Source organism: Oryctolagus cuniculus, chromosome 13 (assembly GCF_964237555.1).
Source record: "Oryctolagus cuniculus chromosome 13, mOryCun1.1, whole genome shotgun sequence".
Lineage (NCBI taxonomy): Eukaryota > Metazoa > Chordata > Mammalia > Lagomorpha > Leporidae > Oryctolagus > Oryctolagus cuniculus.
The window spans coordinates 104,370,139-104,387,652 of record NC_091444.1 but is presented as its reverse complement, the minus strand read 5'-3'; the positions used below and the strand labels follow the sequence as shown (position 1 = coordinate 104,387,652).

General features: G+C 41.3%; 1 protein-coding gene across 2 annotated transcripts in view; it reads left to right on the top strand.

Annotated features, from left to right (window-relative positions):
* Window positions 1–17,514, top strand: part of GPR158 (G protein-coupled receptor 158) — a 351,668-nt gene that overhangs the window by 175,394 nt on the left and 158,760 nt on the right. For both annotated transcript variants that reach the window (XM_051820964.2, XM_002717291.5), the window contains one exon: window positions 11,749–11,972. In XM_051820964.2, the coding sequence (XP_051676924.2) occupies window positions 11,749–11,972 (224 nt within the window). The remainder of the gene's footprint in view (window positions 1–11,748; window positions 11,973–17,514) is intronic.

The window sequence follows — 17,514 nt, the reverse complement described above, 5'->3', positions numbered from 1 at the left end:
TTCAGTTCCTCTCGTCCCACACGTGGGCTGTGCTCTGAGGGCTGATGCTCTGGTGCTCCACCATCTTCTTTCTCCCCAACTGGCTGAAACTTTTCTTTGTTAGACTTTTTTTATGCCTACTTATTGATTTCATTGTTATTTTTAAAAATTCATATAATCTTATTAGACTGCTAGATAGAGATCCGTTTGTGTTAATCATCTTCTCCCAAATTTGAAAAAAAACCTCCTGCAGGCTAACTTGAACATCAGTCATTCACTCATTAGCTCATTGTGGTAGATAGAATATCTGAAACAATGTCTCAGATGTCAAGGTCAAAAAGGCTAAGGAAATGCAATGGAACTGTTTCAAATCAGGCTGCAAATATGGCAGACAGATCCAGTGCAGGATACCTGATTTCATCCTGGGTAGAGAAAAGTAGCTACAAAGGAAATTATTGTGACAGTTGGTGAAATTATAATATGGATTGTACATTAGATGTTAATACTGCATCAATATTAAATTCCCCAACTTCAGTCGTTGTAATGGTTTTCTGTGGGGATGTGCTTTTTGTAGGACATACAAATGGGTAGAGAGACTATCTCCAACCTAATCTAAAATAGTTCAGAAGAAAAGCATACAAAGCTAGAAGCATCTGCCTATTGAGATATATATATATATATATATATATAGCTGAATGAAAGCCTTTGGTGAATCTAGTTAAGAATATATAGATATCTTTACACTATTAGTTTTTCTGTAAATTTTAAATTAAGTCAAAATTAAAAGTTCCAGGGCAGGCCTTGTGAGGTTAAATCACCGCTTTGGATGCCCCCATCTCATACTGGATTGCATGGGATCGAGTCCTGTCTGATCCAGCTTCCTGCTAATGCACACAGGAGGCAGTAGATGATGGCTCAAGTACTTGGGTCCTGCCATCCAGCAGGAGACCTGAATGTAATTCCTGGCTCCTGGCTTCAGCCTGGCCCAGCCCTGGCTGTTGCAGGCACTGGGGAGTAAGCCAGTAGGTGGAAGATATTTGTCTCTCTCTCTCTCTCTTTCAAATGAATAATCTTTAATAATTAAAAGTTATAAAAATCCAGTTTTCAGAATATTAACTATGTTTCAATTAGAGAGCTGATATTTTAAAACTGTGGTGCAGGCAGGTTAATTAGGTCTTTATTTGGAACAAAAATTCTTTTCCCAAAGTGAATTCTTTCCTAAAAAATGTCTTTTTAAAATATTTATCTCTTAATTATAAAAATATTACATGCTTAGTAAAGAAATGTAAATGTAAAGAAATAAAACCTTTACTAGGCCTTTCAAAAGTCTATTACTGGGGCTGGTTTTATGGCATAGTGAGTAGGGTAAAGCCGCCTCCTGTAATGCCGGCATCACATGTGGGTACCTCTCATGTCCCAGCGGCTCCGCTTCTGATCCAGCTCCCTGCTAATGCACCTGGAATAGCAGTGGGAGATGGCCCAGGTGCTTGGCCCCTGCCACCCATGTGGGTGACCCAGATGAGACACCTGGCTCCTGGCTTGAGCCTGACTCAGCCCTGGCCATTGCTGCCATCAGAGGAGTGAACCGCTAGATGGAAGATACTCATTGTCTGTCTGTCTGTCTCTCCCTCCCTCCCTCCCCCTCCCCTCTTCTCTCCCTCTCACTCTATTATTCTACCTTTCAGATAAATAGATAAATCTAAAAAAAGTCTGTTATTGACTTAATTCTTTTCAGTTATAGTTTTTACCCAAATGCCTATATAAGTGTATAGAATCTGTCTAAAAACTTGGTATTTATTTTAAATATCATTCATAGTTTTGTTGAACGCAATTTTAAGTTACATAGATATTCACTGAATAACTGCATTATGGTTTACTTAACCATTCTCAAGTTTATACTTTTACCAGTTTACATAAATATAAAAAATTATACTTAAAAAGAAACCAGAGTCCTATGTTCTTCATCAATGTAATAAAGTTAAGGCCAGCTGATAGGCTGCCATGCTGTTCACACGTTGTCATGATTTGTTTCAGCAGGTTCATGTTTACAGGTGAGTGTTTTAGAGTCCCAGTGCCTGTGAATCCTATGGTAACCTTCCCCAGTGTCTTTCTCCGTATTTCTGCACAAGGTGCTACATTTGACCATGCAGACAAGGAACTAAGAATCTGCTGTTGCAAATCTAGAAGGGACACATATTTGCCCATTGTCTCCAGGAATATTTATTTCATTTGGAAGTCCCAAGTACCATGTTCAAGATATTTCAGGCTTGCGCAAAGCAGACTGGCCTTCTGGGCATGACAGTTCTGTTTCCAGTTGCTCAGAACTGAGATTCCAGATCAAACTGTCTTCCAACATGGTTGCTAAACATACTTGCCCATAGATGCCAAGTCAGTTGTGATAATATATTCTTAATGTGTTCTTCTAGCTTGTTTCTAGCATCTTAAACACATCTAGGGGCCAGCACCGTGGCTCACTTGGTTAATCCTCTGCCTGCAGCGCCAGCATCCCATATGGGCGCCTGGTTCTAGTCCTGGTTGCTCCTCTTCCAGTCCAGCTCTCTGCTGTGTCCTGGGAGGGCAGTGGAGGATGGCCCAAGTGCTTGGGCCCCTGTTTCTGCATGGGAAACTAGGAAGAAGCACCTGGCTCCTGGCTTCGGATCGGCGGCCGGCCATAGCGGCCATTTAGGGGGTGAACCAACGGAAGGAAGACCTTTCTCTCTGTCTCTCTCTCTGTCTATAACTCTACCTGTCAAATAAACTAAAAATGTATAGAAACACATCTAAGCATACCCAGTTTGAGAGTATGAAGAATGATGTCTGGAGTTGGATATTATTGTCAACTAACTATTCATATAATACATCTGTTAATTTATTCTTTTGAGAAAGTGCTCCATTAGCAATTTTTTTTACTGAGTATGCAATATGTATAAAATTCCTTTGGTCTGAGTGTATAAAGAGATACATAAGTTATGGTACCTACCACATAAAATTGTAAACCTTCATAAACTTAAAGTACTCTTCAGTAGATTAACAAAGAGCCTATTATTATTATTTAGTAGTAATATGTCTTCTTTTCTTTTTTTAAAGATTTATTTATTGATTGTTTGAAATACAGAGTTATAGAGAGGCAGAGAGAGAGAGAGAGAGAGAGAGAGAGAGATATCTGGCATCCAATGGTCCACTCCCCAGATGGCCACAATGGCTGGAGCTGCATTGATCCGAAGCCAGGAGCTTCTTCCAACTGTCCCACATGGGTGCAGGGGCCCAAGCACTTGGGCCATCTTCTACTGCTTTCCCAGGCCATAGCTGAGATTTGGATTGGAAGAGGAGCGGCCGGGACTCGAACCAGCACCCTATGGGAGACCAGCACTGCAGGTGGTGGCTTTATCCTCTGTCCCACAGTGCCGGCCCCAAGTAATATGTTTTCTACCAGCTACATTTGTTCCCTTGTCCTGGATGGGCAAGTTCAGTGTAAGTTGATAATATATTTTTGGAGCTAGACTATTGTTTTTGAGTGCTACAGGAAGTACTGAATATGGAAATCTCTTCTTAATTTTTATTTCATTTTTGAGCTGTAGAAATCTCTACCTTTTGGTTTTGCTTTTACAACTTTGTGTCACTTATAAAACCTCAAGATTTTTGCTAATCACTTGAAGATAAAGACAGGGCTGCCACCTGTGATGCCTGCATCCCATATGGGTGCTAGTTCGAGTCCCAGGTCCTTCACTTCCAATCATGCTCCCTGATAATGTGCCTGGGAAAGCAGTGGAGGATGGCCCAAGTCCTTGGGCCCCTGCATCCACATGGGAGACCTGGATGAAGCTCCTGGCTCCTAGCCTTAGCCTCTCTCAGCCCTGGCAGTGTGGCCATCTGGGTAGTGAGCCAGTGACTGGAAGATCTCTCTTTCTGTAACCCTGACTTACAAATAAATAAATCTTTTAAAAAATTAAGATAAGGAAATTCTTAAAGGAAACATTTCCTGTGATAACACTTTACTAATTGCCATTTGTGACTTGTTCTTGTGATGTTGTTGAGTACAAAGAATAAAAAAAAATCATAGTTTGTTAACTAATTGCCTTTAACCCATGACTATTAAAATAGTTAACCAACATGATTTAATAGTGCCTATATTAGAAAATTTAGAATGGATTATAGTTATTTTTAAGATTTATTTATTTATCTGAGAGTAGAGTAACAGAGAGAGGGAGACATACAAAGAGAGAGAGGGAGGAAGGGAGAGAGACAGAGAGAGGAGAGAGATTGATTCCATCCTCTGATTCACTCCCAGAATGGCTACAACAGCTGGGCCAGACTGAAACCAGGAGCCAGGAGCTTCTTCTGGTTGTCCTACATGGATGAAGGGGCCCAAGCACTTGGGTGATCTGCTGCTGCTTTTCCCAGGCCAATAGCAGGGAGTCAGATTGGAAGTGGCACAGCCAGGACCTGAACCCATATCCATATGGGCTGCCGGCTTGGCAGCTTTACCCAGTATGCAACAGTGCCGGCCCCAGCCATTTTATTGAAAACTACAATTCCCACCCCAGCATGTTGGATGCTTCTTACCTTGTCCCACTGTTTTTTGTTTTTTGTTTTTTGTTTTTTGTTTTTTGTTTTTTTTTTGGGGGGGGTGTACTTCTTCATTTTAACATATGATACTTTTTTTTTAACCTTTTGTGTTGACTAACCTAGATTGTGTCTGTTTTCTTTGACTAAACTCCTCAGAAACAGAAATCTTTGTTGTGTTGACCCATTTACTCCATTGAAACTATTCCTGGCATGTAATCTGACACTCAAAATTGGTTGTGGAGTGGACTGAGAGTTTGCTTCTGTCAGATGCTTCACAATTTGTAGTACCGCCTTTCAATCCACGCCTCGTTCCAGAACTGACTTGGAATGCCATACAGAAATGCACTCTGCATCAGAAGAGCAATTACAGATGAGGAAATTGGAGCAAGAGTGAAATAATCGTCATGGAAAGGAAAGGGAGAAAGTGAGATCTTTTAGACCTAATCGATTTGGTTCTGAGGAGAAAGGTATTCTTAAATTTTGATTGCTTCAAAATGATGGAAAATTTTCCCAAGCTAAAGGCCTTGTCCCATATGCCACTGCCATATCCTGCAAAAACCCACAGGCCCAAATACACAACACAGTTCATAGACTGCAGTAGTTGTCAGATTTGAGGTTCTGAACAGGCTCTGCTCATCCCATCTGGGAGAACTGTAAACCTTTGCAGACACTGGTGAAGTTCAAAGGGTCATTTATATTCAAGGTAAACAGCAGAGACTGTTTGGTTTAAATGGAGCCAGAAGCATCTTAAGCCAATGAGAAAATGTCAGCCAAATTTAGCGGAAGCAGAAACGGCAAAGACCAGGTTCAGGGGAAGCATTTCCAAAACAGAGTACTTTCCACAGAGACCTTTACTTCCCCAGTGGAACCTCTGTTGTGGTTGCCTCTTCAGCCCTGCTGTTTATGGTGGTTTGGTTGGAGGAATCTGGCCTGTGTTTGGAGTCACTGTCTTGGGTTGCTGATGTCCCATGTCTATTTCAGTATGTTGCCCGTTGATTGCTACTTGGTTGTTTCTACTGGGAGGGTGAACTCAGTCCTCTTCTGTCTTGTCCAGAAAGGGAAGTTCTAGCCTCTGCCCTCCAGTCTGCACCCTGGGCTCCATCCCCGTCATCCCCCAGTCTCCCTGCTCTGTACCTCTCGACGCTGTAGTCACCATCATCACACCTTCTGAATCCTTGGCCGTCTCCTTTCTCTTATTCAGTACTGTGTCTCTGGCTTCCCTTTATCTCGTTCGTACTCAAGAATTAACACATCACCCTGTGAAGCTCTCATCCTTCTTAGCTCTTGGCCTGTGTGTCCTGTTGATGCTGAAGTTTGTGTCTGTGTTGAATACCTGCTTTCCACACTCCCCATTCCTCACAGCCTACCTCTTACTCTTGCCATTGCTGTGACTGTTTCCTGAACGGTCTGCACAAGTGTGCTTATTGGTGTCTGGCTTGGACCCTCTTTTCACACTTCTCCCTTTATGTGTGCTATGGGGCCCCTCTGAAGTCATGGCGCAGGAGGCAGCAAACTGTTCCATACTCATGAGGGTAAACCCTGGGACTGTGGGCAGTTCCTGACTCTGGCCACCCTTGATCCAAGATGAGATTGATGATGACTCAGCTTCAGGAGGTCACTGGAGGATTGAGCACCTGCTGCCCACCCAGAAACAGAAAGACTGTAGTTTCATTACATAGTTTGCGTTAACTTTTCCTCCTTCCCCTCTTCATTCCCTTCTCTGATACTCCTGGTCTCTAGGAACCCAGTTTTTAGTCATGAAAGCAAAGCTGTGTCCTTGAAACAGTATTCATTATTCTGTCTGTTCAGCTTCTCTGCCCTCTGCGTTTGCTTCCATGCTACTAATAATTGTAGAAAATCCCAATACTATCTTGACCACATCTCTAAGTAAGTCATATCATCTCATCTCAGCATAACTTGATGCTTAGTCCAAGTGGTCAGTTTCAGTTCACAATTGATCATAATGATAGGACTAAGAATCAAAGGGATCACATAAACAAGACTAGTGTCTGCTAATACTAACTGATAGAACAAAAAAGGGAGAGAACGATCCAACATGGGAAGCAGGATACACAGCAGACTCATAGAATGGCAGATGTCCTGCACAGCACTCTGGCCTCAGAATCAGCCCTTAAGGCATGTGGATCCGGCTCTAGAGCCCATGAGAGTACTTTAGGCATGGAAAGCTAAGACACTCTGGCAAAAAAAAAAAAAAAACAAAACACCTAAATGAAAGATCTCTGCAAGTGAGATCCCAGTGGAAAGAACGGGTCATCAAAGAAGGAGGTACTTTTCTCTGAAGGGAGGAGAGAACCTCCATTTTGACTATGACCTTGTCTAAACAAGATAAGAGTCGGTGAACTCAAAAGGCCTCCATAGCCTTGGCAACTCATGACTGGAGCCTAGGGGGATTACTGATGCCATAAACAAGAGTGTCAATTTGTTAAGCCAACAACAGGAGTCACTGTGCACTTACTCCTCATGCAGGATCTCTGTCCTTAATGTGCTGTACATTGAGATTTAATGCTATAACTAGTACTCAAACAGTATTTTTCACTTTATGTTTCTGTGTGGGAGCAAACTGTTGAAATCTTTACTTAATGTATGCTAAACTGATCTTCTGTATATAAGAGAAATGAAAATGAATCTTGATGTTAATGGAAGGGGAGAAGGAACGAGAAAGGGGAGGGTTGCAGGTGGGAGGGAAGTTGAGGGGGGGAGCCATTGTAATCCATAAGCTGTACTTTGGAAATTTATATTCATTAAATAAAAGTTTAAAAAAAAATTTAAAAAGTCCTACAAAAAAAGGCAAATATTAATTTAAATTTACTTGATTTCACTTTATTGAAGAGAGAGAAATGAAGAGAGATCATACCTCCACTGGTTTACTTCTCAAGTGCCCACAGCTGGGCCAGGTTGAAGCAAGGAGCCAGGAATTCAATCCAGATCTCCCATGTAGGTCACAGGAGACCAAGGACTTGAGCCATCACTGTTGACCTCCAGTGTACTCATTAGCAGGAAGCTGGATCAGAAGTGGAGGGGTCAGGATTTGAATCAGACACTCCAACAGGGAATGCAGTTGTTCAAGTGGCAACTTAACTGCTGTGCCTGACACTTACCCTGTTATTGCTTTATTTTGAGACAAACACACACCCACACACACATTCTTCTTCTTCGTCTTCATCTTTGTCTGCTGATTCATTCTCCAAATGCCCCACCCCCTGCCGGGCACCGTGGTCTCCCAGGTCTTCTGCAAAGTAGCAGTCCAGGCCTCTCCTGTGGGTGGCAGATACCCAGCAACCTGAGCCGTCACTGCTGCCTCCAAGGTCTGCGTTAGAAGAAGGCTAGTCAGGACCTGGAGCCAAGTATAGAACTCGGGCTCTTGATACAGGGTGTGAGTGTCTTAACTGCTAAACACCCACCCCAACCCTCCCAGCAAACTGGATTCTTTTCCCTGCCCAGGGATCCCGTGCCATAGTGTGCTGTGTTGCTGCCTGTATCTTTCATGCCCGCAAACTCAAAGCTGGCCTGTTCACTCTCAACACATGTTCTTACCTGATGTATTGAGAGATAGTAAGACTCAAGACTGGCTTCCATGTTCTTTTTCCTCAAGTAAAGTGGTGTTTTCATCTGATTCTTCTCTGCAAAAGGGGAACAAAAAGAAAATTCAAAAAAAATTTAATCCACCTCCACTTTCCTGATGTGAAGAGAGATATCAAGTGTTCCAGGAGTTCATTTCTGTTGATTGCATTCAGTCCTAACTTCTCCAGTCCTTTTCTTTTTTAAGGAGCCCGCCAATGATTCCCTTTACTGACTACAACTGTATTCAGCTCTCACTTGTAGATAGATAGATAGATGTTGAAATACTATTCAGCTGTAATGGAGGAAAAAGAAAAAAACAAAACCAGGAAATTCTGTCATTTGCAGCAAAATGGATGGATGAACCCAGAAGACATTTACGTTAAGTGAAACGAGTTAGACACAGAGAAATAAATACCACCTGGTGTCACTTATGTGGAATCTAAAAATGTTGGACTCATAGAAGCAGAGGGTAGAATGGTGATTGCCAGAGGTGGGACTGGGATGTGGCTGGGGAGAGGGGAATGGTGCTCAAGGAGTGGGAGAGTCACAGTTAAGTAGGAGGCGTTCCATTGCATAGCAGGGTGACTACAGCTGTGATGACGTACATGTCCAAACGACTAAAAGAAACATTTTAAATATTCTCATCCCAAAGAAATAATGAACATTTGAGCGACATGGATATGTCACTTTTCCTGATCACTGCATAGAGTACGTCTCTACTGAAATATCACGTTCTGTTCTTTCTACTAAAAATGAAATTTTTAAAAAGGCACAACACTTAACATCTTCTTTCTTAACCCCATCTTTAGTCCTCTAACCTTGACAACCCATTTTCAATCTCTACCAATCTTTGGAATTTACCATGCTAAAGGCCAATGAATTATAAAGCCATTAAGTGTCATAGCTTTTCCTCAGTCATCCTGTTTGGTCACATTCCAGCATTTTCCAGTAAATCTCAGGTTTTTGTTAAGACATTGTAGATACTTCTGCCTCTCTAGCTTCTTGCTCTTTGCATTGCCTAATCTTCACCACACAAGCTCCCAGGGTTGATCCAGCCCCTATGCCCACCTCTGGTATTATTTCTTATTGTGACGAGCTGTGCCTCTAAGCCTTCTTGTCTGAAATGGAATTAATCATACACACTCACCCTTCCCATAGCCCTGCTCTGTCTTCTAGTGTCTTGGTTTTCTGAGTAGTGGTACCTTTCTTTTGAAACTCCTGCATTTGGAGAAAGACCAGTTACTGTGATTATGCAAACCATCTCATTTAATTCCCCAAAAGTCTCCAAGAAATTCATATTTCTTGAATAAGTAAATTAACACCCAAAGTGGCCAATTGACTTTCCAAATGTCAGTATTATCCAGGGTAGGAAGTGAGTCTTGACACTAAAATCCATTTACTTTTCACCGTGTAACAGAGTGAATACTCTCAAATAGTAACATGCCCTGAGTCATCAATTAAATATTCAATTATGTCTCTGCTGTTCTATTTACCGGAGAAGGAAAGTAGGTTAATTCATTTTAGAAAGAGTGTGATTGGATAGCAAGAGATGAAAGAAGTAAATATATTCTGTTAAATTTTGTGTTAGCAAAATACTGTTAATCAGAAGAAACTCTCTCCTAAGATAATCATGGTTTGATATACTGAGCAGAGTACACATTCGTGAATGTCTTCATAGAGTTCAGAGTTGGAAATTTTTTTAGTCTTTGTTATTAATTGGATATTTGTTGCTGTGAAACTCAGTGATAAAGGTAATCTTTATATATCGAGCATCACAGCTAATTTAAGTTTGACAAGTGAGTTGGAAGACTCTCCAATCAAAGGGAGGATTAGTAGCAGTCCTTGGTCACCAGGATGGAAGAGTCTTACAGACACGCAAAGTGGGAAGTGACATGATAGCCTGAAAGTGCGGATTGCACTCTAGGCCAGGGAGGCACCATCATTAGGCAATTGCACACTGAACAACTGTCGTTTAAGTACCCATTTATGCAGTTTAGACCTCATGAACTTGATAGACAAGGTCCCTGCAGAATGTAGGAGTAACCAGAAGCTCATTTTAGATTCTGTACCATGTAGGTCAAGAAGTTCCAGAACGCGATGGGAATATGTACTTGGTGCGTGAAAAGATGTAGCTGTCCCACCCCTCCTCCTGGTTTACTCTTGAGCAAATATCTGTGGAGTAAGACCTGTGCTTTAGGGAGTTCCATCCATTGGAGAGTGGTAGGTAATGACACGCAGAGCTTAGAAAACTGTTCCCTGCCCTTCATGAGTTTTCTTTCCATTTGTGCTAATTTTCTTCAATTGCTCTAAAAGAAAGTTTTAAAATTAAAGAATACAGTTTTGTTTGAATCCAAAGGCAAAGTAAGTCTCTTGAGGGTTGGTAAAGGATCTTTTATAAACGTGACAAAGAATGCAGAGGTAAAGATGGATTTTCACTCTGAACTCATTCTCACCCATGTCACAGGTGCAGGTCGTACTATTATTTCCCACTTGGGCCAATTTTTATTTAAAGATTTAAAAGCCATACTTCTATGGCTTCTATTGTACATATTTATATGATGCTGTGTGATATTTTATTACATGTATACATTTTATAGTGTCCAATCAGGGCAAATATATTTATCCTTATAAACATTTAATACTTCTTTATTGTGAAAACATCCAAAAACCCACCTTCTGTTTTTTGTAGTGATATATACAGTGTATTAACCTTATGTATCTTCGTGTACTGTACAGTAGAACCCCAGGACTTCCTCCTGTCCATTCATAGCCCAGTGCCTGTGAATCAGCCTTTCGCTGGTTCTCTGACCAGTGCTGATTACCACAGTTACATTTGTAACTTCCGTGAGGTCACCTGTTTTTTTTTTTAGACTCCATAAATGGGTGAGATCAGTGTTGCTTGTCTTTCTGGACTCGGTTTATTTCATTTAGCATAATGACCTATAATTCCATCCATACTGTTTCAAATGACAAGATTTCATCCTTTTTATGGCTAGCTAATACTCCATTGTATAATACCACATTTTTAAAAATCCATTCATCCGTTGATGCGCATGTAGGCTGTTTCCTCTTCCAGGCTCCCCCGAGTAGCACCGGCATGAACATGGCAGTGCAGCTGTCTCTGAGAGATGCATTTTATTGCCCTGGGACATTTACCTAGGAGCGGGTTGCTAGATCATATGGCAGCTCTATTTTTAGTTTTGCAAGGAGTCTCCATACTGTTGTTCACAGTGGCTGTACTAGGTTATATTCCTACCAAGAGTATACAAGGGTTCTGTGTCTCCACACCCTCACCAACCTTGTTATTTCCTATCTGTTTGACAATAGCCAATCATAGTGAGAGAGGTGATATTCTCATTGTGGCTTTGAGTTATGTTGAGCATTGTTTCATGTACTTGTTGGCCATTTATGTGTCTTCCTTTGAAAAATATCTACTTAGATCCATTGACTAGTTTTCAATTGGATTGTTTTTGTTTGTCTTTTGCTATTGAGTTTGAGTTCCTTACATATTCTGCATATCAGCCCCTTGTCCGATGTGTAGCTTGCAGATATTTTCTCCCAAGCATCATGTGGTCCCTTCACCCGACTGATTGACACTGTGGTCTCGTTTGGAACTTTCAGGACGGGGTCCGGATCATCATTTTTCAGGAAGTGCAAAGGATGGATCGGAAGAGGCGCACGTCTGCCTGCCCTGCAGGGAGGGCTGCCCCTCCTGTGCTGATGACAGCCCGTGCTTTGTCCAGGAGGATAAATACTTGCGGCTTGCAATCATCTCCTTCCAAGCCCTGTGCATGCTGCTCGACTTTGTGAGCATGCTGGTGGTCTACCACTTTCGCCAAGCAAAGGTAAACCCAGGTACCCTGGCCATGATCTTCCTTTTTTATTGCTGCGTTGCCTTTTCTCTTGAAGCAGATTGAATTTCTCACATCCCAGGTGCTTCTCTGTTCATCAGAAGCCTTTCCAAAGCACGTTTGGACTTGAGCATGCAAGTCATATGGTTTGGCTTCCCAGGAAAAACAGAAATCAATAATATGATACTTTATTTAACATGTTCTTCTACAAAATGTTTTTCCCTGGTTAGCCTGGAGCTCAGGTGCCTCATTGCTTTAATGGACTTCCCTTCCCATGGTCTCTTCAGTCTCTGGAGGAACGTGACCTGCTAGCACCCAGTATATTGTGAAGAAAGATGGTTGCGCTTAGCACGTGTCATTTTTGTTCCTCTTCATCGTATATGAAGATGATAAATGACTCAGTATTTTTGAGCTCATGCTTTGTTCAGCATGTTTATCCATGACCTCACATCTAGTCCCACATTATTATCCCAGGGTAACAGAGATCCAGGGAGGCCTTCCCCAGCTTTTGAGAGAATCTGTGTTCTGGTTCTGTTGCGAGAAATGAAAGAATACTGTCAGTGTTTTGTGCTTCTCCGTAAGGGCTGGATAGAATGCCTCAAGTGTTCAGACCAGGGCTTTCTGGAGAGCTTTCTCCAGTGGTCATCCAGTTAATTAGGTGTAGTCAGTGCGGTGTCAGAATGTGACGTTCTACTGCTTACAGGAACGTATTTATGCCATTGGAAAGGAAAATAAGCCTGACAGTTTCAACTGTTTCTGAATTCCAGTGACCCCTTCACGTTGGCTCAGTTGTCCTGATTGGTTTAGATCACAGAACTCCCTGAAAACATAAAGTGTTTCCATTACAAATTCAAAGAAGAAAACCATCCTCTGTGAATAGCATCTCTTAGGAGCCTCCAGTTAACATTATTTTAAAGCCTCTACTGATATTCTAGGTGAAATATCCATTATGTGAATGTTATAGACTTTCCTCTCAATTTTCAATAGTTTCATTAACAGAAGCATACAGCACAAATTAAAAACAAGCTTTGCGTCAGCAAGAAAATGCCAACAGGCAGATTACTCTTAATTTACCCAGTACTTGTCTTTCTTTCACAATACATTATGCGTTAAATTGCATAAATGATAAAACAGTAGTTGAATGGGGTTGGGAAAGAATAGACACTGTTACCTGAGTCAAATTAATTGTTTTTTGAAAAGCCTGTCAGTATCGGGGGGGGTGGTGGTGGTGGTGGGTAGAACTGAAAGGTTTATTTAATAAACCATTCTGAAATCTCCCATGCAGTATAATTCATTTATACAGTGGATAACGCATAGTTCTATGAATTTTAATTGACTTTAATTGTTAATGATTGCTGTGTTGAGTGGTCAGTGATATATGGTGGGTAGAACAATACATCGAAGATTGGGAAACCCAAGGCAGTTCTGGCTGGACCAGTGTTTCAGTCTGTGCTGATGTGACCTAGCATTACCAAAGCTATTAACCCCCCAGATCCCCTGCACTTTCACATGAAATGGCAGATTCATGACCAGACCCTGTTTTTAGGCCTATCATGAGAACAGATATTTTCACATGTCTTCACATGTCATGTTGGTGAAATTCCTATAGATACAAACCAGTTGGAATAAATTAGATATTATCTAGTGTTAAGATGGTTCCCTTTACAAAATCAATTTTCACAGACCGTGCTATACGACAGGCATTATATAAGTTAATATAGTGAAGGAATGATGTGTCCTATATGTTGAGGAAAACGAATGCGTGGTGCAGCCTTCTCTTGTGATTTCAATTACCAAAAGCAGTGGGTTAAGTGTGAAGTAGTAACACGTTTCCAGTACAGTGTGAGGGCTACAGATTTATAGCGTGAAGCGTCAGCTTTGCTTTGCAAAGTTTTCACGTGTCTTTGTGGTGCTTCTTTGAATAAAGTAGAAACCTAACAACCCCTTTTTGAGGATATTGTCTTCTTCCTTAGGAGTCTCTACTCACTGATAACTAAAAGAGCGAAGTCCACATAATCTGTCAATTTACATCTGTTTTGATGGACGAAAAAATACCAGTTGCGACTTAGAAGTCATCCTAACAACTAGACTCAGTGTGCAGACTCCGTAGCCAAGTGGTGAGATCTTATCCTGGCTCGATCCCTCGCTTATTGAGAGACCGGGAAAATGCCTGACCTCTCTTTGATTAGTTTTCTCTAAAAATTGTGTTCACACACTGTGTGCAACTCTGAAAATGGGCCATAGCCATGAGTGGGAAAGCCAAAATCTTCATGATCTTGGGTTAGGCAGTGGTTTCTTTGATATGACATCAAAAGCGTAAATAACAAAAGAATAAATAAGTTGAACTTCATAAAAATCAAAAACTTTTATGGATCAAACTATGCCATCAAAAATGTTTAAAAAAATAAGGATTTGAGAAAATATTTGCAAAACATGTTTATGATAAAATATTTGCAAAACATATCCAGAATATATGCGAACACTTATAACTCAACAACTAAAAAGAAAAACCAATATTCAAAGTGGGCAAAGGATCTAAGCAAGCATTTCTCCAAAGAAAATATTCAGTTCATCCAGTACACATTTGAAAAGATGCTCAAGAACAATTGTGAGGAAAATGTACACACGCCCCACAAAACCCCCGGCATAGCTAAAAATAAAAAGCACAGACAATAACAAGTGTTGAGGAGGGGAAGAGATCAAAACTCTAATCCGTTGCTGTTGGAAAAGTAAAATGGTACGGCCACTTTGGAAGACACTTAAAACTTACAGAGTCCTGATGTGACCCAGCAGTTCCAAGAGAATTGCAAACATGTCCAGACAAAAATGTGCACACAAACGTTCATACCAGCACTATTCATAGTAGTCAAAAAGTGGAAGCAGGGGCAAGTGTGGCTCAGTGGGACAAGTTGCCCTTTTGACACCCACACCCCATAATATGTGCAGTTTGAGTCCGGGTGACAGACATCTGCATTCCCTGTTTGTTTCAGCACTATCAGAGGAGCACAGATCTGGAGTCAGCCCAGCTGTCCATCTATGGATGAATGGGTAAACTGAATGTGGGATATACACACTGAAACACTGCTCAACCAAAAGAAAGAATTAAATCTGACATTTTTAGTAAAATGCTTGGAATCAGAGATCATTATATTAAATGAAATAAGCCAGGCACAGAAAGACAAATGCTGTTTGTTCTCTTTCATGTGTTGAAGTTTAAAAAGTTTAAAAATATAGGTGGGAGTAGGAGTCTGGCCCAGGGGCAGGATGTTGGTTATTATGCCCACATCCCATGTTGGAGTGCCTGGATTCAGTACCTGCCTGCAGCTCCTGATTCCAGCTTCCTGCCGATGCAAACCCTGGGAGGTCATAGTGTGGCTCAAGTAGTTGGGTCACAGCCACCTCTATGGAAGACCTGGATTGATTTCTTGGTTCCTGGCTGTGGCCAGGCCCAACCACAGCCATTATAAGCTTTCGGGAATGAACCTTCAGATTGGAGCTCTCTCCATCTCTCTGCCTCTCAAATAGATTAATTAATTAATCAAGTTAAATAGTCACTCTGAACTGAGAATAATGATTACTAGAGGTTAGGGAGGATGGGGGCGGGAAGATACAGGGAAGTTGGGTAACAGGTGCCAAACACAGTCAGATGGAAGTAACCACACAGCCAGATGGAAGGAACGATTGCTACTGTTCAGTAGTGTGGTGGGATGATTATAGTTCACAATAATCTATTGTATACCATATAAAGAACTGGAAGAGAGGAGCCATCAGCCTTCAAACATAAAATAAAGGTAAGGAAAGAGAAAGGCTAGTTGCCTGTTTTGGGTGGTTTATGCTGTGAATACGTGATGAAATAGTATAATGTACTGTATAAAAATGTACAAGTATTACATGTTAATCAAAAATTTAAAAATGGTAATTTAAGAGAACAAAAGTAGTAGTAGTTACAAAAGACTACATATTGTGTGATTTCACTTGTATGCAATGTCCAGAGAGACAAATGCACAGACAAGAAGTAGCCAGCTGACTGCTGGGGCTCCTGGGAGGGATGAACAAGGAAGGGCTCCTAATGAGGTCAGGGTATATTTTTGGGAAGATGAAAATGTTCTAAGATTAGATTTTGGTGATGGTTGCACAACTGTCAAATACAAACTAAACAAGACCCCTAATCTGAGAATCTGAAACCTGAAATGTCCCTAAATCCAAAAGCTTGTTAATGCCCACAGGATAGCACAAAGAGGAGATTCCACACCAGACCTCATGGGACGGGTCGCAGCAAAAGCACAGGCACAATGAAAATGCTACATGAAATTACCTCCAGGCTGTGTGTGTGTGTTACCGAAAGCTCAGTCCCTGTCCCTGGTGCTGAATCAAAATAACAAGGACAAGATAAGAGGGAAAAGGAAAGGGGAGTTCAATCTGTCGATAGATGAGGCTGCTAGTTCTTTCAGGTCCAGCTCCCAGTAACATGAATGAGGTGTGTAAGGGACATAAATAAATCTCATGTTCAGACTTATGTCTCATCCCTAAGAAATCTCATTATGTGTGTGAAAATATACCCAAATCCAACAAAACACTCCTAATCTCAAGGTAAAGGGTGTTCAACCTGTACTAAAAATCACCACATTGTATGCTTTTGAAAGGTAAGTATGAGGAATGTGCATTGTGTTTCAAGAAACTTCTTATGTATTTTTTTAAATTTATTTGGAAAAACAACAGAGAGGGGGAGAGATGGAGATGGAGAGAGGGAGAGAGGGAGAGAGAGAGATCAGTCTTCCATGCTGGTTCATTTCCCAAATGGCTGCAACAGCTGGGATTGGTCCATGCCAAAACCGTGTTCCAGGACTTCCACCCTGGTCTCTCTCGTGGTGACAGGGGCCCAAATACTTGAGCCATTAGAGGAGTTTACATACTACCAACTGTACAGTGTCCTTTTGAAGAGCTGATGAGATCACTCATGCAAGACACTTGACTCTTGGCATTCGTCTTGTGGCATTTTCTGGACATCGATTACATTCATAATCCGTATGTGCTTCCTGCAGTGGGGGATAAGCATGTCATGTAGAGTAGAAACACAGCCATGCCTGTTTGAAGTGGACGCCCTAACTCCACAAGAGCTGTTTCATGAGCACAATGCCGTCACACCACTGTCTGTACACTGCTGTCCTCAAGAACATTCACTACACATTTGTTTATAAACATGCCTTTTTGTCCTCTCAGCAACAGTTTAGTGGCAAATCAACTGTAGTTTATTTACCCACGTATCTGTGTCACTGACCTTTCTAAGAAGGTTCAATTTCCATCCCCCACTCTGCCCTCAAAATGAGAATTTTACCGAATTCTTTCTGGGTATCGATTATGAAGAGTTATCAAGGATGTTCAGAATCAAGATGCATGCCTCTTGCTGTGTTATTCCAATAGTAATAGTTTAACAGCTGATAGCATAAAAATAAGTTTTCACCCTTTTTTATCTAGAAAGATGAGAAAACTTCAGAACTATAATAACCTCACATTTCGTGGATAAGAATACCCACCC